The 27,213-nt window shown below is 43.0% G+C and overlaps 2 protein-coding genes across 2 annotated transcripts in view; both read right to left on the bottom strand.

Annotated features, from left to right (window-relative positions):
- Window positions 1-2,645: 2,645 nt before the first annotated feature.
- On the bottom strand, window positions 2,646-11,085 carry LOC139366545 (pre-mRNA-splicing factor SLU7-like). Its single transcript, XM_071104163.1, has 13 exons — window positions 10,959-11,085; window positions 10,497-10,683; window positions 10,112-10,265; window positions 9,767-9,847; window positions 9,325-9,558; window positions 8,921-9,085; window positions 8,655-8,752; window positions 7,643-7,710; window positions 5,990-6,129; window positions 4,993-5,154; window positions 4,240-4,344; window positions 3,924-4,121; window positions 2,646-3,803 (listed from the first exon to the last, which is right to left on the bottom strand). Exons 2-13 carry the CDS (start codon window positions 10,658-10,660, stop codon window positions 3,618-3,620), a joined length of 1,755 nt encoding a protein of 584 aa, XP_070960264.1. The 5' UTR covers window positions 10,661-10,683; window positions 10,959-11,085; the 3' UTR covers window positions 2,646-3,617.
- Window positions 11,086-13,452: 2,367 nt separating this feature from the next.
- LOC139366543 (histone-lysine N-methyltransferase, H3 lysine-36 specific-like) overlaps window positions 13,453-27,213 on the bottom strand; it is a 43,087-nt gene continuing 29,326 nt past the window's right edge. Inside the window, exons 19-20 of the mRNA XM_071104158.1 lie at window positions 21,411-21,621; window positions 13,453-17,150 (exon numbers count right to left, since the gene is read on the bottom strand). Coding sequence (XP_070960259.1) covers window positions 16,354-17,150; window positions 21,411-21,621 — 1,008 coding nt within the window. The 3' untranslated portion in view covers window positions 13,453-16,353. The remainder of the gene's footprint in view (window positions 17,151-21,410; window positions 21,622-27,213) is intronic.

Here is a 27,213-nt window from a genome sequence, read left to right as displayed (position 1 = left end):
CATACAAAGACTGGAATGTGATACTCCTGGTATTGGATATGACTGAAAAATCATCTCAGTCTTTCATACCTTAACTCCACTTTTATTTGCCACGGTAGAGTACATGATCAGTGAATATATTAAATGTACAGGCTACAATGTGGGGATCTCATGCTTGGTAATAACTACATGTATATACAATTTGCATCCTTGGCACAGTTATATTATATTCTACTCAATCCTTAGGCTTCATTAATGTCAGTCAGACTGTTTTGAAGTTGATACAACTGGCTATGATAGCTGAGGTTCATTGCTAGGTTCTGAACTAATATGTATACCAAACGTTTGGGTCCATACACAGATTGGCTAGATAGCTAGCTACACATCCATAGGCATACAGGTATTGTTATCCTCCACTGCACAATAAGCAAGAACATACAGTCGTGGCCAAAGGTTTTGAGAATGACACATTCATTTTCATGAAGTCTGCTGCCTCAGTTTGTATGATGGCAATTTGCATATACTCCAGAATATTATGAAGAGTGATCAGATGAACTGCAATTAATTTCAAAGTCCCTCTTTGCCATGCAAATGAACTGAATCCCACCAAAATATTTCCATTGCATTTCAGCCCTGCCACAAAAGGACCAGCTGACATCATGTCAGTGATTTTCTTGTTAACACAGGTGTGAGTGTTGACGAGGACAAGGCTGGAGATCACTTTGTCATGCTGATTGAGTTCGAATAACAGACTGGAAGCTTCAAAAGGAGGGTGGTGCTTGGAATCATTGTTCTTCCTCTGTCAACCATGGTTACCTGCAAGGAAATGCGTGCCGTTGTCATTGCTTTGCACAAAAAGGGCTTCACAGGCAAGGATATTGATACCAGTAAGATTGCACCTAAATCAACCATTTATCGGATCATCAAGAACTTCAAGGAGAGCGGTTCAATTGTTGTGAAGAAGGCTTCAGGGCGCCCAAGAAAGTCCAGCAAGTGCCAGGAACGTCTCCTAAAGTTGATTCAGCTGCGGGATCGGGGCACCACCAGTACAGAGCTTGCTCAGGAATGGCAGCAGGCAGGTGTGAGTGCATCTGCATGCACAGTGAGGCGAATACTTTTGGAGGATGGCCTGGTGTCAAGGAGGGCAGCAAAGAAGCCACTTCTCTCCAGGAAAAACATCAGGGACAGACCAATATTCTGCAAAAGGTACAGGGATTGGACAGCTGAGGACTGGGGTAAAGTCATTTTCTCTGATGAATCCCCTTTCCGATTGTTTGGGGCATTCGGAAAAACGCTTGTCCGGAGAAGACAAGTTGAGCGCTACCATCAGTCCTGTGTCATGCCAACAGTAAAGCATCCTGAGACTAATCATGTGTGGGGTTGCTTCTCCGCCAAGGGAGTGGGCTCACTCACAATTTTGCCCAAGAACACAGCCACGAATAAAGAATGGTACCAACACATCCTCCCAGAGGAACTTCTCCCAACCATCCAGGAACAGTTTGGTGACGAACAATGCCTTTTCCAGCATGATGGAGCACCTTGCCATAAGGCAAAAGTGATAACTAAGTGGCTTGGGGAACAAAACATCGATATTTTGGGTCCATGGCCAGGAAACTCCCCAGACCTTAATCCCATTGAGAATTTGTGGTCAATCATCAAGAGGCGGGTGGACAAACAAAAACCCACAAATTCTGACCAACTCCAAGCATTGATTATGCAAGAATGGGCTGCCATCAGTCAGGATGTGGCCCTGAAGTTAATTGACAGCATGCCAGGGTGGATTGCAGAGGTCTTGAAAAAGAAGGGTCAACACCGCAAATATTGACTCTTTGCATCAACTTCATGTAATTGTCAATAAAAGTCTTTGACCCTTATGAAATGCTTGTAATTATACTTCAGTATTCCATAGTAACATCTGACAAATATATAAAAACACTGAAGCAGCAAACTTTGTGGAAATTAATATTTGTGTCATTCTCAAAACTTTTGGCCACGACTGTAGCTAGCTACATTATTTCATCTATCTGCATTGTATGGCAAATATCAACAAAGCAAGCTTACAAAATTGTACATTCAATTTGCAGTAAATAGTTTAGCTAGCTAGATTATTTACATCCACTGTTTTACAAGACGACAGACTGGTTTGCTGGTTGTTTCAAGAGTCCCTAAAACATTAAAACAACCAGAATTACAATTTCATACTCATGTCACAACACACATAAAGCTAGCCGGCTAATGTTAGCTAGTCAGCTAGCTTGCTAAATCGCGATTTTCGTAAATTAACTTCATGATTAAAAAATATGCATAATAGTTTGTCTCTACATTAACATATTCTTATCAACTGTATATTTTTTGCATGATTTGTTATGACCTTATAATCACTTACATGTGCTTCCATCCTAGTATTTTTGTCAGCCATCTTTCCCTGAAGAAAGTCTCCAGCCTTGGGTCGCACAGCCTCAAATTCATCATGGGAACCACTCGCTATGATTGGTCATCGCGTAGCGGTCGCCGCTGGTGATTTTCACAAAGTTGGTAAAAGTTGTATCTTTTTCGCCACCTTCGCACCGCCCTCTCCGCGTTCCTTCCATTGAAATGAATGGGAAACTGTGTTTCACCGCGCGGCATCCTGTGCTAGTGTTTCATGCCCGTAAAAGAGAACCAAGGGAAGTCATGCTTTTTATTGGATAAACGGTCGTCTGAAAGTTCAAAATGCATTCTAAAGGTACAAATATGAAAGAAAATAACATTCTACCACATTGATAGACTTAATAATAAAAAGACAACCATGATCTTGAAGAGTAAGAACATTAAGCAAAGAACAGGAGGTTGGGTTCCAGAGTGTGATAGGAGGAGAGGGTAGGGGTAGAGGTAGGAGGAGAGGGTAGGGGTATAGGAGAGGATAGGGTAGAGGTAGGAGGAGAGGGTAGGGGGTACAGGCGAGCGTAGAGGTAGGAGGAGAGGGGTATAGCAGAGAGTAGGGGTAGAGGTAGGAGGACAGGATAGGGTAGAGGTAGGAGGAGAGGATAGGGTAGAGGTAGGAGGAGAGGGGTATAACAGAGGGTAGGGGTAGAGGTAGGAGGAGAGGATAGGGTAGAGGTAGGATGAGAGGGGTATAACAGAGGGTAGGGGTAGAGGTAGGAGGAGAGGATAGGGTAGAGGTAGGAAGAGAGGGTAGGGTAGAGGTAGGAAGAGAGGGTAGGGGTATAGGCAAGGGTAGAGGTAGGAGGAGAGGGTAGGGGTACAGGCGAGGGTAGAGGTAGGAGGAGAGGGTAGGGGTATAGGCAAGGGTAGAGGTAGGAGGAGAGGGTAGGGGTACAGGCGAGGGTAGAGGTAGGAGGAGAGGGTAGGGGTACAGGCAAGGGTAGAGGTAGGAGGAGAGGGTAGGGGTATAGGCAAGGGTAGAGGTAGGAGGAGAGGGTAGGGGTACAGGCAAGGGTAGAGGTAGGAGGAGAGGGTAGGGGTACAGGCGAGGGTAGAGGTAGGAGGAGAGGATAGGGTAGAGGTAGGAGGAGAGGGGTACAGGGGGTAGGGGTATAGGAGAGGGGGTGGGAGGAGAAGGGGCACAGGGGTGGGAGGAGATGGTATACTGTAGGTAGGGGCGAGCGTAGAGTATGGGGTTGTCACTATCCCTCTCATCACTGCCCCAGTTCCAGGAAGTTGGCCATGGGGTCGTCTTCCCTGGAGCGTTTCATCCTGAAGGCCTCCATCTCCTCCTCCGTGGGCTCCTTGATCTCCTGCAGGCTGTTGTACTTCCTCTTCCTCTCATCCACTTTCATCATCTCCTCTACCTGCTTCAGACGCATGTCCTCTGCAGCCAGGGCCTGGGGAGAGAGGGGGATGAGAGGGGGAGGTAGGGGGGTGAGATATAGTCAGGTAGGTGTACACATAAGCAAAGGGAACTGACATGTACATAAACCCACAGGCATGCACATGAAGTTCACCTTGTTCAGTTTCTGTTTCTTCTTCTCCTCATCTTCCTCAGAGTCGCTGCTGTCTGAGCCATGTTTTTTCTTCTTCTGCTTCTTCTTCTTCTTCTTCTTCTCTTTAAGCTTCTCCCTGTGCATCTCCAGTAGAGTCTTAGGCTCCTCCTCTTCCTCCTGCTCAAGTCCCTCCTCAAACGGAACACAGGCCGAGGAGCTCTATAGGGGGAGATACCTGTCAATCATCTCATCCGGGGGAAAAAAACTACTGAAAAAGACTACGGAAATCACATGACCCAAAGGCTCAAACATGACTGATGATTAGTAGAACACTGACCGTAGTTTTGATGCCAGCCTCTCCGGTGCAGTAGCTCTGTTTGACCATGGAGTGGCAGCACTTGAAGCCCCAGCAGCCTTCTCTCCAGTACGACCCCCAGATACACTGCAAAGCAAAAACCCCTGTTAAGTATGTGTAACCGATGTGAAATGGCTAGCGAGTTAGCGGTAGTGCACACTAATAGCGTTTCAAAATCGGCGACGTCACTCGCTCTGAGACCTTGAAGTAGTTGTTCCCCTTTGCTCTGTAAGGGCCGTGGGCTTTTGTGGAGCGATGGGTAACGATGCTTCGTGGGTGTCAGTTGTTGATGTGTGCAGAGTGTCCCTGGTTCGAGCCCAGGTCGGGGCGAGGAGAGGGGCGGAAGCTATACTGTTACATATGCACATCTGAATAGATGCCACCTTAATACTGTCCTTAACAGTTTTTTTTAGTCGGCACAGTTCTCAAACACTCCAATTGTTATTGTCTGACAAAGTCATTCTAAAAACACCAGCACCACTCCACAAGGGGGCTGTTCAAGAACACTCCAAAAGGTTCCTGCCTAACCGGAGACCGTTCTGACTGTGCTCCTGTGCTCCTCCTAACCGGAGACCGTTCTGACTGTGCTGCTCTCCAAAAGGTTCCTGTCTAACCGGAGACCGTTCTGACTGTGCTCCTCCACGAGGGGGCTGCTCTCCAAAAGGTTCCTGTCTAACCGGAGACCGTTCTGACTGTGCTCATCTCTACGGGGTTAGTCGGTTCTGGACGCCTCACCGCGTGGTTCTGGATGAGTACGTCCTCTTCGTATTTGGAGCGTGCCACGGCCTTCTCCTGTCCCTTCAGCACGGCACCGTGTCGACTGTACTCCACGTAGTCCTCAGTCTGGGCCAGCAACAGCTCTCTGGGGGGGGCGTCCAGGTGCTCCTCACCCCCGTACTGAGACACACACACAGAAACACACAGGAGTAACAGTCAGAACAGAACACACAGGAGTAACAGTCAGAACACACACACAGGAGTAACAGTCAGAACAGAACACACAGGAGTAACAGTCAGAACAGAACACACAGGAGTAACAGTCAGAACAGAACACACAGGAGTAACACACACACACAGGAGTAACAGTCAGAACACACACACAGGAGTAACAGTCAGAACACACACACAGGAGTAACAGTCAGAACACACACACAGGAGTAACAGTCAGAACACACACACAGGAGTAACAGTCACAACACACACACAGGAGTAACAGTCAGAACACACAGGAGTAACAGTCAGAACACACAGGAGTAACAGTCAGAACACACAGGAGTAACAGTCAGAACACACAGGAGTAACAGTCATTCAATGGGACCATCAACAAACAAACAAGAATGAAACAGTTATATCATTAACTAATGTATGACAGGGTTGGGGTCAATTCCAATTTAATTTGAAATTCCAATTTAATTCACTCAAAGTGAATAATTTACATTGGAATTCAATTTGAATTTCAACTATCTTTAAGTTATAGAATTGAATTAGACTTGTTTGGACTCTGAGTTGGAATTGTAAAAACATTTAATCTTTGGAATTGAAATTCAATATTTGTACATTTCCCAGTTAAAGGAGTACTTAAGTTTCAAAAATGGACAGTAGGATTTTAAATCTTGAAATCATGTTTATTACATTGATGACACTTTTATGGGCTTTACAACGTTCTGTATGCAGTTTATCTTCATTGAAAATGAGGCTGGTGAGGATGGAGTGCAGTGTATTTATTCTGTACCTTATCCAGGATCGTCTCCTTCTGTTTGTCCTTGAAATCCTCCTTCTTGACCTTGAAGGACTGGTGCAGCAGCTCCAGCTTGGTGGGGTCGGCCTGGAGGTGCACCTCAGAGCCCTTATCATAGGCCTCCCACGCAAAGACTGGAGAGGTGGAGGAGACGAGATGAGAGGAAGTATGTTTAGTTCAATACAATCCCTTCGCTAGACTAACTATGAAGAATATTGGCATTAGGATGCTCTCTCTAAGGATGCCGTTTTATGAGCCTAATAAATGAGAAGTGGGGAAATCTCCTGGGAGAATATGAACAAATAGGGTTTCATATGAATATACACTAGATGACCAAAAGTATGTGGACACCTGCTTGTCGAAACATCTCATTCCAAAATCACTGGCATTCATATGGAGTTGGTCCCCCCCCCCCTTTGCTGCTATAATAGCCTCCACTCTTCTGCGAAGGCTTTCCACTAGATGTTGGAACGCATTTCTACTGCTCCAGAGTCCAACGTCGGTGAGCTTTACACCACTCGATGCTTGGCTTGCGCATGGTGATCTTAGGCTTGTGTGCTGTTACTCGGCCATGGAAACCCATTTCATGAAGCTCCCGACGAACAGTTCTCGTGCTGACGTTGCTTCCAGAGGCAGTTTGGAACTCAGTAGTAAGTATTGCAACCAAGGACAGACTATTTTTTACGTGTTACATGCTTCAGCACTCTGCGGTCCCGTTCTGTAAGCTCGTGTGGCCTACCACTTCAAGGCTGAGCCGTTGTTGCTCCTAGACGTTTCCACTTCATAATAACAGCACTTACAGTTAACCGGGGCAGCTCGAGCAGGGCAGAAATTTGACGAACTGACTTGTTGGAAATGTGGCATCCTCTGACGGCTCTTCAGTAAGACCATTCTATTGCCAATGTTTGTCTATGGAGATTGCTTGGCTGTGTGCTGAATGGTATACACCTGTAAGCAACGGGTGTGGCTGAAATAGCCGAATTCACATGTTTTAAGGGGTGTCCGCATACTTTTGCATATATAGTGTATGTAGAAGCTGGTTGTCCAATAGAAATACCTCGATATAACTTCATTTTTGACAAAAAATGTAAATGTGTCAGTTTGTCACTGACGAGGTGGGATTAAAAACATGTTCAGTTACTTAAAGGGATAATTCTGGATTTGTGCAATGAAGCCCTTTATCTACCGGTACTTCCCTAGAGTCAGATGAACATGTGGATACCATTTTTGTCTATACGTGCAGTTTGAAGTTGCTAACTAGCGTTAGCTCAATGACTGGATGTCTACAGGAACAGCTAGCATGACGCTAGTTAACATTGGCTGTCAAAACTACCTCTAGACTTCCTTCATACTGGACACAGATAATTAAAAAAATGGTACCAACAAGTTCATCTGACTCTGGGGAAGTAGATAAAGGGCTTAGTTGCCAAAATTCGGGAAGTATCCCTTTAAGACATTGGCTCAAGCCTATGTTGTGCCTTTAGAAATCGAGAAAATTAACAAGTTAGGAAGAATTTTCCCCCTTGGTCTGCCGAGTACGCTTCGCAAGCGTTCCCGTACATCTTGCGATGTTGGGTCTCTGCGTTTAGAAACTCAAGAGAGAACCCCGTTGGGTTGTTGGCAGGAAAGAGAGAATGTGTGACTCACGCTGTGTCTGTGCCATGGTGACGGTGTCTCCAGAGTAACGGACAAAGTTGTCTCCTGCGAACCCCACACTGCCAAATAAACACGACACAGACATTTAGGGAAGACAGTTAGGAGATCTCTCAGTGATGACAAAGCATTCCTTCAGACACATCCCAAAGACACGGTGAAAGAAAAGATAAGCATTTTCACTTCAGCATTCATGACACGTCTTTAGTGATTTTGAACATGTAATTACAAAATCATAACATAAGACTCATGATATGGAATTAGAGATTCATGACAGAGATTCATGACAGACTGTTAGTTAAAGGAATAGTGACCCTTTGTTCAGACACCATACTAGTGTTCTAATAGGGGTTTTTCTCATGGGAGGTCATTAGCTAAATAGTGCTGATAGATTAGTGCTTGTTAAGGTCGGTTCGGTTTCGATTATTAAACAACAATCCCGGCTTTTCATTTCTCACATGAAATGCACTATGCATTATGTGGGTTTATAGCTGTAACAACACATAATAAAGTCCCCTGATGGTACTGACTGCTCATTACTGCTTATCACTTATTTAACCATCATTTACTCACAAAAAAAAAACGTTAATATTTTAGTAAACCTTAATTAACTCGGCAAGTCAGTTAAGAACAAATTCTTATTTACAACGACGGCCTACTCCGGCCAAACCCCAAATGACGCTGGGCCATTTGTGCGCCGCCCTATGGGACTTCCAAACACGGCCGGTTGTGATACAGCCTGGAATCAAACCAGGGCTGTAGTGACGCCTCTAGACCGCTGCGCCACTCAGGAGCCCCCAGAGTTGTTGTGTATATTACATTTTATTTGAAGACTATTATTTTCATTCCAAGTCATCATCACATTGACCTCAACACACACACACACAAAATAACTAAATGGTATTCAAATAGTTTAACCAACTTTTGTCAATTTCTTTTAAACTGATAAAATAACCTACATGTTGGTTAGTCGCTCAGCACTATAGTTAAAGGAACCGTAACCTACTCTTCAGGAACCATGCCAGTGTTCTGGTAGGGGTTCTCTCTCATGGCTCGAGTCTTGGGGTCGTAGTAAGCCGAGTCTGGATCCAGATTTCTCAAGTACTACGGGGCGCAAAGTACACAAACGCATAAGTTAACAAATACTTCTTCATTAAAACTTGTCATAATTACAAATGTGTAACTTCTACGCGTGATGAGGGGAAGAACAAATTGAGATGCCCAATGTAGCAAGGCTCACAAAACACCTTCAACAGTTATGACTGGACTCACCTTAGCGATATCTTCTCTGATACGCAGGTTTCTGACTGTGATTCGTCTCTTGGAGTCAAAGTTCTGTCCCGGCATGTCAATGTCATCAGCGTACTTATCTTCATCTTCATCCTCACTGTTTTGCTCCTGTGTGCGTTCGCCATCATCCCACTTTCTTGAGGAGCTCTACAGGAAAACAGAGGAGAGTAGATCAACACACACCACCAGAAAACTGCCAAGCATATAGCATGCATTTACCTACTAGACTGATATTAACCAATCAACCAAATGCATTTTATTTCATTTTTAATAATGTGCCAATGACCAATATTTAATGCAGTATTTGCAGTCTTCAGCAACATATTTAGTGTGTAGAATAATCAGTGGTATTCAACACAGCTATGTGAGAAAATCTGATGGCTTACTGCTTGGTCCGTGAGTTTCCCTGAAGCCAACTCCTCATGGAGTTTCTGAGATTTCAGTGTTTGTTTGGCCTGGTCTACTTTGGCGTACTCCTCCACAATACGCATGTGATCCTCAGGGTCGTAGCCGTTCCAGCGGTCCCTCTTCCCATCGTAGTCCAGATCCAGAGAGATCTGGCTGTGTTCGTCGGGGGCCATGCCGTTACCTGTGAACTTTGCCCCCACCTTTCTGGGCCGCTGAAAAGGGATGGATGAATGGATAGATATATGGATAGGTAGATAGTCAGTTAATCCGATGTGGAGCATCATCATTGATTCCAAACCAAGCACATAATACTCTGGCTACATCCAAACAGCACCCTATTCCCTATTTTGTACACTACTTTTATAAAGGCAATAGGATGCCACTTGGGTTGCAGACAATAAAACTAAATGTGGTAAGCACCTCCAAGCAGTCCTTCTTCTTGTGTGTCATGGCACCGCAGTTATCACAAGCTCCCTTCCTGAACTTGGTGCTGATGGCTTTCTGCAGACAGATACAGGGTCAGGGATCAGGCATACATTTAAATATTTAGAAAGGAAGACAACTGAATTTTGCCTTAACTCAGCTCGTGGCTTTAATTGTTACATGCACAATACTATTCATTGTAGTTCAGGCTTTACAATAGAAGACAGCTGAATTATGCCTTAACTCAGCTTGTGGCTTTAATTGTTACATGCACAACAGTATTTATTGTAGTTCAGGCTTTACAATGGAAGACAGCTGAATTACAACACTGAATCTGCTCACCTCTTGCACCCCTCTCTTGTACCACTCCTCAATGGAGGAGAACTGTTGTTGCCTCTCCTCCTGAGGCCTCTGGTGCTTTAAGGTTGGTCTCTTAGAGGGGTCGATGTACCAGGGCACTGAGGAGATGTACTGGGGAATGTGAGGGTTGATGTCCCTGGAAACAAGAGGAAGAACAATTAGTCAGCACACTATGCTTCCACAAAAGGAGAACCCACGGGCCCACTGGTTTCTTCTGTGCGGAATGGTGTGACTAGCTAGCCCAAAGGACTGGAAAACATGGAGGATTTTCACATCTTGTCACAGGTTGCTTGCATGCATTGAATTATTCTTCTGGCTGTTTGCCTGCCCCACTCTGATGTGAACTGGTCCAGCTAATTTGACTTACTTTCCCTCTTCATCTACCTCAGCAGGAGCATTTCCCAGTTTTCTCTGCTCCTCTAACTCCTTCTTCTTCCTCCAATCCTCTCTGGTCATCTTCTTGGGTTCTTCCAGACCCACCACCCCATCGGCGCTGGTCGCAGCCGTCGCTGCCTCTTCTTCCTCCGGCATGATTACGGTGATGGGGTCACTGGCTGGGAGTGCACACGACACAAAGCTGGATCAGTCACTTAGCTACTATTAAACGAATACGTGGCTTTTATAAAATGCTGCATATTTCTGTAGGGATATGTGGCTGATGGTGTAGCTAGCTGGCTTTAAGTTACTGACAAAAACAAAGGTTTTCAACACGCTGGCAGGCTGGTTAGCTAACTTTGGTGCATCCCTATGCATAATTCATGTAAGCGACGTTGGTCTGACAAAAAATAGACCATACAACTCACTCTGATTAAATGCATGTTTCGCTTACCTTGACAGGATCACCAAAATTAGATAAATTTAGAGACGTAGACTGGAATCGTGGCTTTCGACTTGTGTTTACAACATGAACGTCGCCATTTCACAAACCCGGAAGTAACGTCATGTACTGGCAGAGCGGAAGAGGAAAAGAGATTCTATGATTTCCAAATTTGTGGCTATTGATGATATCTGCGTTTTCTGTGAAAAAGAAGGTGAGAATCTGTCTCACTTGTTCTTTGAATGTAAATCTGTGTCCGAATTTTGGGAAAATCTTGCAAAGTACTTGTTTACCATTATGAACACTGCCTATAATTTTAACATAAAATATATATAATATGTTATGAAATGATTGTTCATTTTTTTATTCTTGTTGCCAAATACTTTATACACAAACAAAAATTCCAAAATTCTATACCAAAATTACCAATTTTTCTGATTGAATTTAATTATCTTATTAAAACACTAACCCTAGTGAATAACAAAAAGAATAACATCTTAATGAATCATTATAATAAGATACATTTATTATTATTATTATTATTTTTAAATAATAATAGAAGAAAAAAAAAATGTTTAAAAATAAAACGTTTAAAAAAATAAAAAATAAAAAAAGAGAGGCCCACGGTCGAAAATCGGTCTCTCTCCAGCAGCTGGCATTTTTTCGCCGACCAAGGAAGGAGTTTTGTATTGAGGTCGAATTTGGTCATCAAAAAAATGAAAGCCTTATTTACTACGTGAGGTTTATTTGATCGAACGCTACGGTCACAAGACGCAGGCCTCCTAATTGTCCCTAGAATTTCTAAGCAAACAGCTGGAGTCAGGGCTTTCTCCTATAGAGCTCCATTTTTATGGAATGTTCTGCCTACCCATGTGAGAGACGCAAACTCGGTCTCAACCTTTAAGTCTTTACTGAAGACTCATCTCTTCAGTGGGTCATATGATTGAGTGTAGTCTGGCCCAGGAGTGTGAAGGTGAACGGAAAGGCTCTGGAGCAACGAACCGCCCTTGCTGTCTCTGCCTGGCCGGTTCCCCTCTTTCCACTGGGATTCTCTGCCTCTAACCCTATTACAGGGGCTGAGTCACTGGCTTACTAGGGCTCTTTCATACCGTCCCTAGGAGCGGTGCGTCACTTGAGTGGGTTGAGTCACTGATGTGATCTTCCTGTCTGGGTTGGCGCCCCCCCTTGGGTTGTGCCGTGGCGGAGATCTTTGTGGGCTATACTCGGCCTTGTCTCAGGATGGTAAGTTGGTGATTGAAGATATCCCTCTAGTGGTGTGGGGGCTGTGCTTTGGCAAAGTGAGTGGGGTTATATCCTTCCTGTTTGGCCCTGTCTGGGGGTATCATCGGATGGGGCCACAGTGTCTCCTGACCCTTCCTGTCTCAGCCTCCAGTATTTATGCTGCAGTAGTTTATGTGTCGGGGGGCTAGGGTCAGTTTGTTATATCTGGAGTACTTCTCCTGTCCTATCTGGTGTCCTGTGTGAATTTAAGTATGCTCTCTCTAATTCTCTCTTTCTTTCTCTCTCTCTCTCGGAGGACCTGAGCCCTAGGACCATGCCTCAGGACTACCTGGCATGATGACTCCTTGCTGTCCCCAGTCCACCTGGCTGTGCTGCTGCTCCAGTTTCAACTGTTCTGCCTGTGATTATTATTATTTGACCATACTGGTCATTTATGAACATTTGAACATCTTGGCCATGTTCTGTTATAATCTCCACCCGGCACAGCCAGAAGAGGACTGGCCACCCCACATAGCCTGGTTCCTCTCTAGGTTTCTTCCAAGGTTTTGGCCTTTCTAGGGAGTTTTTCCTAGCCACCGTGCTTCTACACCTGCATTGCTTGCTGTTTGGGGTTTTAGGCTGGGTTTCTGTACAGCACTTTGAGATATCAGCTGATGTACGAAGGGCTATATAAATACATTTGATTTGATCGAATAGAAGTTTCGTATTTAAAAAAAAAAGTTTTTACGATTGTACCGATGTAAGTAGAACACGAGACATCCCGGCAACTTTGAGAAAAACACGCTTTATTTCGGCGTTGTCCCCAGATGGCTATACATATTCATGAAATGAGGCTATAGTAGCATAACATTTCTCCCAATTGAATACATGCGGTTGACGTCAACAACCTTAATCGAATTCTAAAATATGCATTAAAATGAGATGTTTCCACCAATACAAAGAAAGGATAGGCGGGAGCTAGACAGCACGTCCTGTCGCTTCATTTACAACGACTCCCATTGTTAGGGCGGAGAGATCTGCATCTTGTCAGTATATCTATCATCGTTGCGCTGAGCCAGTTGTATGACCATGACTTGTTCGCCACCGAGTGGAACGTTTATGACACGTCTCCTTTGATTCATTTCATAATCATTATAAAATAAGGTAATAAGTAAATATTCTTTAAAAAGTGGACAACTAGTGAGTGATTTAAAAAAATGACAAGAACAACATTTTCTATTGTAAAACTTTACTTATAATATTTATTATACACAAAGGAGTACAGTACAGTTCAGTTCAGTTCATGAGTCTTCTCTATATGGCATCAATAAACATATCCCCCGTTTCTTCAGAAAATCTATGGTTGTGTTTCAGTTCTCTCTAAAAAAAAACAGGAGGGGCCAGAGAACTCTTCGAAGTAGACCTGTTGGCATAAACATCATCACAAAACACACAATGGAAAAAAAATAAAAACATTAGAAAAAAAGATAATATTGGTTTGAGAAATACAAAACTAGCCAACAAAAAAAAAACAGCTATTTATCTGCCCCAGATGGTCAAGGGTGAGGCAGAAAGATTTGTTGTTGACACATTGATGGGCAAGCCATGTAAAAATGGTAGTGCTTCTGTTTGGGAATTCAGTACATAATTTTCTCATTTAGTTGATATGTGTTGGACCCAATTGATTGTTTTAAAAGGCTGAATATTAGATATTGTAAGGCCAATTGTCCAGTGATTCTCATAGTTGACATTATAATTCTAAACATCAATTTAACCAATTCTAAAATTCATGAAAATGTAGCAAATTGTTCTCATTTCAAAAACGTTGGATGAGACTCATGGGAAGGTTTGTTATTTCATGGAATTTAACCATAACCAGCAACCAAACAAACTGGACCCGTGTGTTTTGTGCGTTGGAAGTGTGCCGCTACATGTTTGAATGCAGAACATATACAGCAGAACATTACACAAAAGTTATGAACTGAAGGTCTCAGAACAACCTTTCTAAAAATGTACAGATGTTTCAGGACACGTCACAGCTTCAGAGTGATGGATAAAACACCCTGTTGGAAAAGCTGCCCGATGAATCAACATTAGTTATGACAGAGATGAGACATTCTGCTTGGCTCTTCAGTTAACTGACTTTTAGTGATGCAAGCAACCAGCCTTCCAGCCAGACGATGAAGAGTCTATACTAAGGGTTTTTTGTTAAAATGTTTACAGCACCACAACACTCAATTCAGAGGTATAAAACTCTACTTTAAAAAGTCTAAAAGCACTGTTCTTTAGGCCATGAGTTAATACATGACTAGTATTGCTTGATACTATAACAGCAGACACATGCGTGCACTCAAACATACATCACTTTCACTCACAATATACACTGTGTCATCTCCCAAACAGACAATAGACATTCTCCTACCAGATGTGACTGTTGAATGACCTTTAATGATGGAATCATAGAACTAGAATGCGTTTAATTTCCTTCTAATTCTGTGGATGGAACAGTAACACAAGCCATAAATGAAGGTCAAAACATTGATGTGCGCACAACTAACAGGAGTGATGTTCTGAACTCTTGGAATGTTTGTTTGTCCAGCCATAAACATCTTAATGTGATGAACAAACAATCTTAAAAATCAGGGATTTTGAGAGTTTTATCAACAATCTTTTGCAGTAGACAAAAGGGTTTTCTTCACCGTTCACAAGAGATGCACTTTAGATTTCAACATTGGGTTGATTTGTAACAATGTTATAAGTCCAAACCAGTAGTTGGTTACGGCTTTTTAAAATCAGTGATCATTGAGAGCATATCGTTGATTATTCTTGATAACTGGTCGAGCTCCTAAATCTAACACCATGGCTACACTGACCCTGCGCGTGTTGATTTTGTCTATTCAAACTAGACGCCATGACACACAGGTTAAAATAACAAAACCAACTGTGATCCAACTATATTCATTTGGGGCCAGGTTGAAACACACATTAAACATTCATGGACAATAAGCTAGATAGCTGTTGTTAGCGGTTTGTCCTGGGAGATGAACAGTGGGTTGTTATTTTACCTGATCATTTTGTAAAAAAAAATAAAAAATGTAACCTTTATTTAACTCGGCAAGTCAGTTAAGAACAAATTCTTATTTACAATGATGGCCTACACTGGCCGAACCCGGACGATGCTGGGCCAATTGTGCGCCGCCCTATGGGACTCCCAATCACGGCTGGATGTAATACAGACTGGATTGGAACCAGGGTGTCTGTAGTGACGCCTCTACCACTGAGATGCAGTGCCTTAGACCGCTGCACCACTCGGGAGCCCATGCATGTGGTCCCATTGTTAGCTGTGTGTCGCTCCATTCCAACCAATAATCCACAGATAAAAAAAGGGAAACCTAGCTGTCTTTGATTAATATCTCCAGGTTTCTCCTTTCAAGCAACCATGTTGGGTTGTATCTTCATGAAAACCAAAAAGGATATGAGAGATGTGGGACTTAGAGCGCATCGAGTGTCTCAAATATAACCAAGTTCTATTTTAGAGTTAGGAATCAAAGAGGTTAGTTGCCATGTGTAAGCAGTGTGGATGAAATGACTGAATAACATGTATTTGTATTTTGCAACATGGCCGGTCTAGGCAGGGTGTGGCTGAGTGAGGTTGCCCATCCTGTTTTGTTTTCCAATTGTAAAAAAAAAAAGCAAGAACAGAAATGTAAACAACTTTTTTGAGAGGAAGAAAAACAGCACCAGACACTAATAACATATCAACAGAAGGACCAGAGGCTGACCAGAGCAGACACTAATAACATATCAACAGAAGGACCAGAGGCTGACCAGAGCAGACACTAATAACATATCAACGGAAGGACCAGAGGCTGACCAGAGCAGTCCTCCCAGCCCATTAGCACCACTTCCTATCCCTTACACAGCGTTAGTCCAGTCCAGTCCACACTGTGCTATGCTGTGCTGTGCTGGGGATAGGAAGGCTATGCAGTATGAACACAAAGGCAGCTTCGTATTTCACTTGGTACCACCAGGACAATCTCTCTCTCTCTGTCTTTCTCTCTCTGTCTCTCATTGTCTGTCCATCTGAATGTCACTCTAGTGAGATGAGAGCTAGAAACAGTATTTTCGTAGAGATGGATAGATCTAAGAAGGAATGGAAGACAAGGGGGAGGGATGAAAACGGAGTTCATTTCTCTTCGTCCTCCACCCTCCCCCACTCCTCCTCCTCTCCCTCTACCTCCCCCTCATCGTCTGGCTCCTCCTCCATGTAGTCCCCCCAGGTATCATACACATCTCCCCCTTCCTCCTCCTCTTCTCCTAGTCCGCCCTCATACTGCTCATCTTCTTCCTCCTCCTCCCCATCCTCAAATACCTCCATTGCCTCTTCTTCCTCCTCGTCCTCGCCTTCCTCATCCTCCTCCTCTTCTTCCTCTCCTTCTTCCTCCTCCGCGTCCTCTTCTATCCCACCCACCTGTCCGTCTTCCAGCTCTCCATCCTCCTCCTCTTTCTCGTCCTTGTAGGAGGAGGGGGGAGAAGGAGGGGAGAAGTGCAGTATTTGACTATCAGACATGTAGGGACTGCTAGGGGGTCCGTACGAGAAAGTGTTGGAGGTCTGGGAGGTGTTGAGGAACAGGCTCCCTGTAGGGGGCAGTAGAGAGTCCTGGGCCAGGCCTGGGGCAACTGTGGAGGAGATAGAACCAGCAGTGGTGGAACCAGGCCTGGGTGGGACCTGACCCTGGGGGTGGGTGAGGAGGTGGGGGAGAGGCATGCCCCCAGGAGGTACGTACTCCCTGATCTCCCCTGGTTCCAGGGGCTCGGGTCCACAGGGGTCGTGATCGTTGCAGGCGAGCCGCCCGTCTATCTTAGAGATGAAGAGCAAGCCCTCACGGTGCTGCGTACAGAAGGAGCTGGGACACATCTCACAGAAGGAGGCTGCCTCATGACCGCAGACGTCACACTGGTGCCAGGGACACTCCCAACGGCCTTAGAATACAGACACAGAATCACTGCTACAGCAGAGATCACCAGACACATTCATGTAGTACAGATCCTTACACTCCTTCAGGAAACTCCAGCTTTGAGGTTTGAACAAAAGCTAAAACTACTACTACAATTTCTTTCCTTCTCCGATGTACTAAATCAATCTAACCCACTGGGCACAATCTGGTTGAATCAAAATTGTTTCAGCGTAATTTATTAGCGTATTGTGACGTGGAATCTACGCAGAAAATACATTGGATTTGAAAAAAGTAGTCAATGAAAAATGTTGTTTTCAGGGTGACATTTCATCCACAGGATTATGTCATCATGGTAACCACATTTCAACATAGACAAACCTTGTATAAAATATGTTGAATTTGTACCTTTTAAAACAACGTCAGCTCTTCAACGTTATATCAACTATCCAAAGAAAAAAAAACTATAGGCCCGGCAGCACCTCCTACTGGAGAATTGTTTTATCTACAGCCTCCTTTTGGTTTCTCATCCAGGGTTTTAACCAAACCCAGCTATGTTGTTTGTCACTGACTATTACCAATGTGCTATTGTGAGAATGATCTTAGAAAGATCTCCACTTAAAAACGAAATAGATTCACGGTTGCTATTGAAGTTATTCCAAACGGTACGTTTAACAGAGCAAATTAAAATGTGACCATTATCACTATATCCTCAATGATACTATTTAGGACTGTATAGCATTAGGGAAGTCATCAACAGACATGGTTTAAATTCAACCAAGGATTCAACTAAAAATAGACAATACAAAAGGCATGGTGTTTCAAGCCCTGGTTGATTTAATATGTAATGATATTTAGTGATGGTGAATTGTGTTTGGTTGTCAACGGAACCAAATATCAACATTTGAAGGAGATGTACAGTGCATTTGGAAAATATTATAGCCTTATTCTACAATGTATTCAATTAATCTACACACAATACCCTATAACGACAAAGCAAAAACAGTTTTTTTATTTAGCAACTGTATAAATCAAATTAAAACGAAATACCTTATTTACATACATATTCAGACCCTTTGCTATGAGACTCGAAATTGAGCACAGGTGCATCCTGTTTCCATTGATCATCCTTGAGATGTTTCGACAACTTGATTGGAGTCCACCTGTGGTAAATTCAATTGATTGGACATGATTTGGAAAGGCACTTACCTCTCCATATAAGGCCCCACAGTTGACAGTGCATGTCAGAGCCATAACCAAGCCATGAAGTTGAAGGAATTGTCCTTAGAGCTCCAAGACAGGATTGTGTCGAGGCACAGATCTGGAGAAGGGTACCAAAAATTGTCTGCAGCATTGAAGGTCCCCAAAAACACAGTGGCCTCCATCATTCTTAAATGGAAGATGTTTGGAACCCCCAAGACTCTTCCTAGACCTGGCCGCCGGCCAAACTAAGCAATCAGGGGAGAAGGGCCTTGGTTAGGAAGGTGACCAAGAACCCGATGGTCACTGTGACAGAGCTCCAGAGTTCCTCTGTGGAGATGGGAGAACTCTTTCTCTGCAACACTCCACCAACCAGGCCTTTATGGTAGACTGGCCAGACGGAAGCCACTCCTCAGTAAAAGGCATATGACAGCCCGCTTGGAGTTTCCCAAAAGGCACCTAAACGACTCTCAGACCATGAGAAACAAGATTCTCTGGTCTGATGAAACGCTTGTCCTAAATGCCAAGTGTCACGTCTGCAGGAAGCCTATCACCATCACTACGGTGAAGGATGGTGGTGGCAGCATCATTCTGTGGGTATGTTTTTCAGCAGCAGGGACTGGGAGACTAGTCAGGATTGAGGGAAGATAAACTGAGCAAAGTACAGAGATCGTTGATGAAAACCTGCTCCAGAGTGCTCATGACCTCAGACTGTGGCGAAGGTTCACCTTCCAACAGGACAACGACCCTAAGCACACAGCTAAGACAATGCCGGAGTGGCGTCAGAACAATTCTCTGAAAGGCCTCCAGTGGCCCAGCCAGAGCCCGAACTTGAAATCGATCTAACATCTCTGGAGAGACCTGAAAATAGCTGTGCAGCAATGCTCCCCATCCAACCTGACACAGCTTGAGAGGATCTGCAGAGAAGAATGGGAGAAACTCCCCAAATACAGGTGTGCCAAACCTGTAGCATCATACCCAAGAAGACTCGAGGCTGAGCTTGAGAGGATCTGCAGAGAAGAATGGGAGAAACTCCCCAAATACAGGTGTGCCAAACCTGTAGCATCATACCCAAGAAGACTCGAGGCTGAGCTTGAGAGGATCTAAATACTTATCAGTTTTTTACTTGTAATACATTGCACTGTTTTTGCTTTGTCATTATGGGGCATTGTGATGTCATTATGGGGTATTGTGATGTCATTATGGGGTATTGTGTGTAGATTGAGGATTTCTATTTATTTAATACATTTTAGAATAAGGCTGTAACGTCACGAAATGTGGAAAAAATCAAGGGGTCTAAATAATTTCCAATTGCACCGTCTTCTGCTTAGATTTTTCCATCTGTGCCACTGACTTAGTCTGGCTGTAGTTCCAGTTCGTCTACAAATTAACAGTTGAAATGTTGGATTCCGATCTCCATATCAACCTAAAATCTGATTAAATAATTAAACCAGACTAAGTCTGTGGTACAGATGGAACTATCCAAACAGAAGATACATCCTCCTTCAAATGTTGATATTTGGTTGCGTTGACAACCAAACACATTTCAATATAATTTTTGAAATACAATAAATAGCCTATTAACTTGTCGACAAGTAAACAAATTATATGTTGGATTCAAGTCTCCAATTCAATTAAAAATACAAGTTAAAGAATGGGATAAGTCTGTGGCTCAGATGGAACATTCCAAGCAGAAGATACATCTTCTTAAAATGTTGATATTTGGTTGAGATGACAACCAAACACAATTTAATATTAGGCCTACTTTTGTAACACAGTATAGGCTGAAGTTAAAGACATGCTCCGGTAAATATTTTTTAAACCTCACACTTTGGGCTGGATGTGTCAATGTGTAGTTCATACATACATAATCTATTAATTAACTACGAAATCCCTAGCTTGAAAGCAACTGTTTTCTGGAAGCTGTGCAATGCCATTTTCCCTACATTTACCCTCACTTGGGCCAGCCCCTAGCAATTTGAGTTTCAGCCAATTATCTCCAGCCCCTCGCCATTGGAGTGACAGATAGCGAGACCCACATACAGTAGAGCGAGAGAACAACGACATGGTGCACATATCTGCACATTTGAAACATAGTACGCAAATTGTTTGGGGTCCACTTTCGGATCGTGGGCGCTAATTTCAAAAACTACTGGCTAAAGAGTCATCAAAAGTACCGGAGAATCTCTTTAAGGCTAATGTAAAACAATTAAATAATTCTACCTTAAACTGAGTAACACATTCATGGCCACATTTTAAGATTACTGCAACTATTATCTTCTTGTGTAATCTTATAAGGTGTGCATGTCCCAGGTAGCATGCATAGGTCATCGCAGGGCTGTGGAGATCGTCACAATACCTGTAGTAAACTGACCAGAATCCCAAAAAGCATTGGTCACTGCACTATGTACTTTTAATGCAATCTTAACTGTAATCCAGGTCATTTGGTTGTGCTATTAGATGAAGCACAGTGATAACACAATAATCTTTTATGTTTATTTATACATCTGACATTTGATATTTTCTGGGCTTTTAAATGGTTGAAAGTGCAATGATAGACATTTGGGTGACAACTCAACCAAAAACCAGACACTGTTTTTCCATTGGAATTCAATTGTACTTTTAGATGGTTGACAGCATAGTGATAGTTTGAAATGTATGTAATTCTGTCCTTGAGCTGGTCTTGTTGTGTATTACGTCATGTTTCATGTTCTGTGTTGGACCCCAGGAAGAGTAGCTACTGCTTTTGCAACAGCTAATGGGGATCCTAATAAAATACCAAATAGGAAATTCAACTAACTTTTGGCTGTCTTTTTGAGTGGGTGAATATACAGTCGGTGGTAATCTCAATGATCCAACCTCTCAACCAAATATTACCAAATTATTCTTGTTGAAATGATGCTGTGTGCCCAGTGGGAAGTCCCCCCCCTCCACATGTCCAAATCCCTTGCTGATGAATTCTAAGGACAAAATCATCTACAGACAACAACCTCCTAGGCAAGTCCCATTCATAATCACACATAATATAACAGCCATTTTGGGTCAAAGAGCCTTCATGGGGAAGGTGGTTTCTCGCCCCTTCACTCACCTGCAGGTCTCTTGGCCAGGTTGAGACAGTCTGCGTGGTAGACCTTGGGACATCCTGTCTTCTTACAGGACACGATCTGTCCTCCGTCCCCACAGCTGAAACACTCGTCCTCCCTCTCCTTCGTCACCTCCTGCTGAGGCTTCCTCTTCACCAGAACCTTCTTCTTGCCCTCCTTTAGTTCCCTTCCTTCCCGTGCTTTAGATGGCTGGTTCTGGGAGACAAACACACGTACACACAGGTCATTACTTTAGACTGCTATATTCACCAGTCTACCTTTAGACTGCTATATTCACCAGTCTGCTATATTCACCAGTCTGCTATATTCACCAGTCTGCCTTTAGACTGCTATATTCACCAGTCTGCTATATTCACCAGTCTACCTTTAGACTGCTATATTCACCAGTCTACCTTTAGACTGCTATATTCACCAGTCTGCTATATTCACCAGTCTGCTATATTCACCAGTCTACCTTTAGACTGCTATATTCACCAGTCTGCCTTTAGACTGCTATATTCACCAGTCTGCTATATTCACCAGTCTGCTATATTCACCAGTCTGCTATATTCACCAGTCTGCCTTTAGACTGCTATATTCACCAGTCTGCTATATTCACCAGTCTGCCTTTAGACTGCTATATTCACCAGTCTGCTATATTCACCAGTCTGCTATATTCACCAGTCTGCCTTTAGACTGCTATATTCACCAGTCTGTTATATTCACCAGTCTGCTATATTCACCAGTCTGCCTTTAGACTGCTATATTCACCAGTCTGCTATATTCACCAGTCTGCTATATTCACCAGTCTGCTATATTCACCAGTCTGCTATATTCACCAGTCTGCTATATTCACCAGTCTGCTATATTCACCAGTCTGCTATATTCACCAGTCTGCTATATTCACCAGTCTGTTATATTCACCAGTCTGCCTTTAGACTGCTATATTCACCAGTCTGCTATATTCACCAGTCTGCTATATTCACCAGTCTGCTATATTCACCAGTCTGCTATATTCACCAGTCTGCCTTTAGACTGCTATATTCACCAGTCTGCCTTTAGACTGCTATATTCACCAGTCTGCTATATTCACCAGTCTGCTATATTCACCAGTCTGCTATATTCACCAGTCTGCCTTTAGACTGCTATATTCACCAGTCTACCTTTAGACTGTTATATTCACCAGTCTGCTATATTCACCAGTCTGCCTTTAGACTGCTATATTCACCAGTCTGCTATATTCCCCAGTCTGCCTTTAGACTGCTATATTCACCAGTCTGCTATATTCCCCAGTCTGCTATATTCACCAGTCTGCCTTTAGACTGCTATATTCACCAGTCTGCTATATTCACCAGTCTGCTATATTCACCAGTCTGCTATATTCACCAGTCTACCTTTAGTCTGCTATATTCACCAGTCTGCTATATTAGTCTGCTATATTCAGTCTGCCAGTCTGCTATATTCACCAGTCTGCTATATTCACCAGTCTACCTTTAGACTGCTATATTCACCAGTCTGTTATATTCACCAGTCTGCTATATTCACCAGTCTGCTATATTCACCAGTCTGCTATATTCCCCAGTCTGCCTTTAGACTGCTATATTCACCAGTCTGCTATATTCACCAGTCTGCTATATTCCCCAGTCTGCCTTTAGACTGCTATATTCACCAGTCTGCTATATTCACCAGTCTGCTATATTCCCCAGTCTGCTATATTCACCAGTCTGCTATATTCACCAGTCTGCTATATTCACCAGTCTACCTTTAGACTGCTATATTCACCAGTCTGCTATATTCACCAGTCTACCTTTAGACTGCTATATTCACCAGACTGCTATATTCACCAGTCTGCTATATTCACCAGTCTGCTATATTCCCCAGTCTACCTTTAGACTGCTATATTCACCAGTCTACCTTTAGACTGCTATATTCACCAGTCTACTATATTCACCAGTCTACCTTTAGACTGCTATATTCACCAGTCTGCTATATTCACCAGTCTGCTATATTCACCAGTCTACCTTTAGACTGCTATATTCACCAGTCTACCTTTAGACTGCTATATTCACCAGTCTACTATATTCACCAGTCTACCTTTAGACTGCTATATTCACCAATCTGCTATATTCATCAGTCTACTATATTCACCAGTCTACCTTTAGACTGCTATATTCACCAGACTGCTATATTCACCAGTCTGCTATATTCACCAGTCTGCTATATTCACCAGTCTGCTATATTCACCAGTCTACCTTTAGACTGCTATATTCACCAGTCTGCTATATTCACCAGTCTACCTTTAGACTGCTATATTCACCAGACTGCTATATTCACCAGTCTGCTATATTCAACCAGTCTGCTATATTCCCCAGTCTACCTTTAGACTGCTATATTCACCAGTCTACCTTTAGACTGCTATATTCACCAGTCTACCTTTAGACTGCTATATTCACCAGTCTACTATATTCACCAGTCTACCTTTAGACTGCTATATTCACCAGTCTGCTATATTCACCAGTCTGCTATATTCACCAGTCTACCTTTAGACTGCTATATTCACCAGTCTGCTATATTCACCAGTCTACCTTTAGTCTGCTATATTCACCAGTCTGCTATATTCACCAGTCTACCTTTAGACTGCTATATTCACCAGTCTACCTTTAGACTGCTATATTCCCCAGTCTGCTATATTCCCCAGTCTACCTTTAGACTGCTATATTCACCAGTCTGCCTTTAGACTGCTATATTCACCAGTCTGCTATATTCACCAGTCTACCTTTAGTCTGCTATATTCCCCAGTCTGCTATATTCACCAGTCTGCCTTTAGACTGCTATATTCACCAGTCTGCTATATTCACCAGTCTACCTTTAGTCTGCTATATTCCCCAGTCTGCAATATTCACCAGTCTGCTATATTCCCCAGTCTACCTTTAGACTGCTATATTCACCAGTCTGCCTTTAGACTGCTATATTCACCAGTCTGCTATATTCACCAGTCTACCTTTAGACTGCTATATTACCCAGTCTGCTATATTCCCCAGTCTGCTATATTCCCCAGTCTACCTTTAGTCTGCTATATTCACCAGTCTGCTATATTCACCAGTCTACCTTTAGACTGCTATATTCACCAGTCTGCTATATTCACCAGTCTGCTATATTCACCAGTCTACCTTTAGTCTACTATATTCACCACTGCTATATTATTCATTCACCAGTCTGCTATATTCACCAGTCTACCTTTAGACTGCTATATTCACCAGTCTACCTTTAGACTGCTATATTCACCAGTCTACCTTTAGACTGCTATATTCTATACCAGTCTACCTTTAGACTGCTATATTCACCAGTCTGCTATATTCACCAGTCTACCTTTAGACTGCTATATTCACTGCTATATTCACCAGCTGCTATATTCACCAGTCTGCTATATTCACCAGTCTATATTACCTATATTTACCTTTAGACTGCTATATTCACCAGACTGCTATATTCACCAGTCTGCTATATTCACCAGTCTGCTATATTCCCCAGTCTACCTTTAGACTGCTATATTCACCAGTCTACCTTTAGACTGCTATATTCACCAGTCTACCTTTAGACTGCTATATTCACCAGTCTACTATATTCACCAGTCTACCTTTAGACTGCTATATTCACCAGTCTGCTATATTCACCAGTCTGCTATATTCACCAGTCTACCTTTAGACTGCTATATTCACCAGTCTGCTATATTCACCAGTCTACCTTTAGTCTGCTATATTCACCAGTCTGCTATATTCACCAGTCTACCTTTAGACTGCTATATTCACCAGTCTACCTTTAGACTGCTATATTCCCCAGTCTGCTATATTCACCAGTCTACCTTTAGTCTGCTATATTCCCCAGTCTGCTATATTCACCAGTCTGCTATATTCCCCAGTCTACCTTTAGACTGCTATATTCACCAGTCTGCCTTTAGACTGCTATATTACCCAGTCTGCTATATTCCCCAGTCTGCTATATTCCCCAGTCTACCTTTAGTCTGCTATATTCACCAGTCTGCTATATTCACCAGTCTACCTTTAGACTGCTATATTACCCAGTCTGCTATATTCCCCAGTCTGCTATATTCCCCAGTCTACCTTTAGTCTGCTATATTCACCAGTCTGCTATATTCACCAGTCTACCTTTAGACTGCTATATTCCCCAGTCTGCTATATTCCCCAGTCTGCTATATTCACCAGTCTGCTATATTCACCAGTCTACCTTTAGACTGCTATATTCACCAGTCTGCTATATTCACCAGTCTACCTTTAGACTGCTATATTCACCAGTCTGCTATATTCCCCAGCCTGCCTTTAGACTGCTATATTCACCAGTCTGCTATATTCACCAGTCTGCCTTTAGACTGCTATATTCCCCAGTCTGCTATATTCCCCAGTCTGCTATATTCACCAGTCTGCTATATTCACCAGTCTGTTATATTCACCAGTCTGCCTTTAGACTGCTATATTCCCCAGTCTGCCTTTAGTCTGCTATATTCACCAGTCTACCTTTAGTCTGCTATATTCACCAGTCTACCTTTAGACTGCTATATTCCCCAGTCTACCTTTAGTCTGCTATATTCACCAGTCTGCTATATTCCCCAGTCTGCCTTTAGACTGCTATATTCCCCAGTCTACCTTTAGTCTGCTATATTCACCAGTCTACCTTTAGACTGCTATATTCACCAGTCTACCTTTAGTCTGCTATATTCCCCAGTCTGCTATATTCCCCAGTCTGCTATATTCACCAGTCTGCTATATTCCCCAGTCTGCCTTTAGACTGCTATATTCCCCAGTCTACCTTTAGTCTGCTATATTCACCAGTCTACCTTTAGACTGCTATATTCACCAGTCTGCTATATTCCCCAGTCTACCTTTAGACTGCTATATTCACCAGTCTACCTTTAGACTGCTATATTCACCAGTCTACTATATTCACCAGTCTACCTTTAGACTGCTATATTCACCAGTCTGCTATATTCACCAGTCTGCTATATTCACCAGTCTACCTTTAGTCTGCTATATTCACCAGTCTGCTATATTCACCAGTCTACCTTTAGTCTGCTATATTCACCAGTCTACCTTTAGACTGCTATATTCACCAGTCTACTATATTCACCAGTCTACCTTTAGACTGCTATATTCACCAATCTGCTATATTCACCAGTCTACTATATTCACCAGTCTACCTTTAGACTGCTATATTCACCAGACTGCTATATTCACCAGTCTGCTATATTCACCAGTCTGCTATATTCACCAGTCTACCTTTAGACTGCTATATTCACCAGTCTGCTATATTCACCAGTCTACCTTTAGACTGCTATATTCACCAGTCTGCTATATTCACCAGTCTGCTATATTCACCAGTCTGCTATATTCCCCAGTCTACCTTTAGACTGCTATATTCACCAGTCTACCTTTAGACTGCTATATTCACCAGTCTACCTTTAGACTGCTATATTCACCAGTCTACTATATTCACCAGTCTACCTTTAGACTGCTATATTCACCAGTCTGCTATATTCACCAGTCTGCTATATTCACCAGTCTACCTTTAGACTGCTATATTCACCAGTCTGCTATATTCACCAGTCTACCTTTAGTCTGCTATATTCACCAGTCTGCTATATTCACCAGTCTACCTATATTCACCAGTCTACCTTTAGACTGCTATATTCACCAGTCTACCTTTAGACTGCTATATTCCCCAGTCTGCTATATTCACCAGTCTACCTTTAGTCTGCTATATTCCCCAGTCTGCTATATTCACCAGTCTACCTTT

Source organism: Oncorhynchus clarkii, chromosome 14 (assembly GCF_045791955.1).
Source record: "Oncorhynchus clarkii lewisi isolate Uvic-CL-2024 chromosome 14, UVic_Ocla_1.0, whole genome shotgun sequence".
NCBI classification, from domain to species: Eukaryota; Metazoa; Chordata; class Actinopteri; order Salmoniformes; family Salmonidae; genus Oncorhynchus; species Oncorhynchus clarkii.
This window is presented reverse-complemented; position numbering and strand designations above follow the sequence as displayed.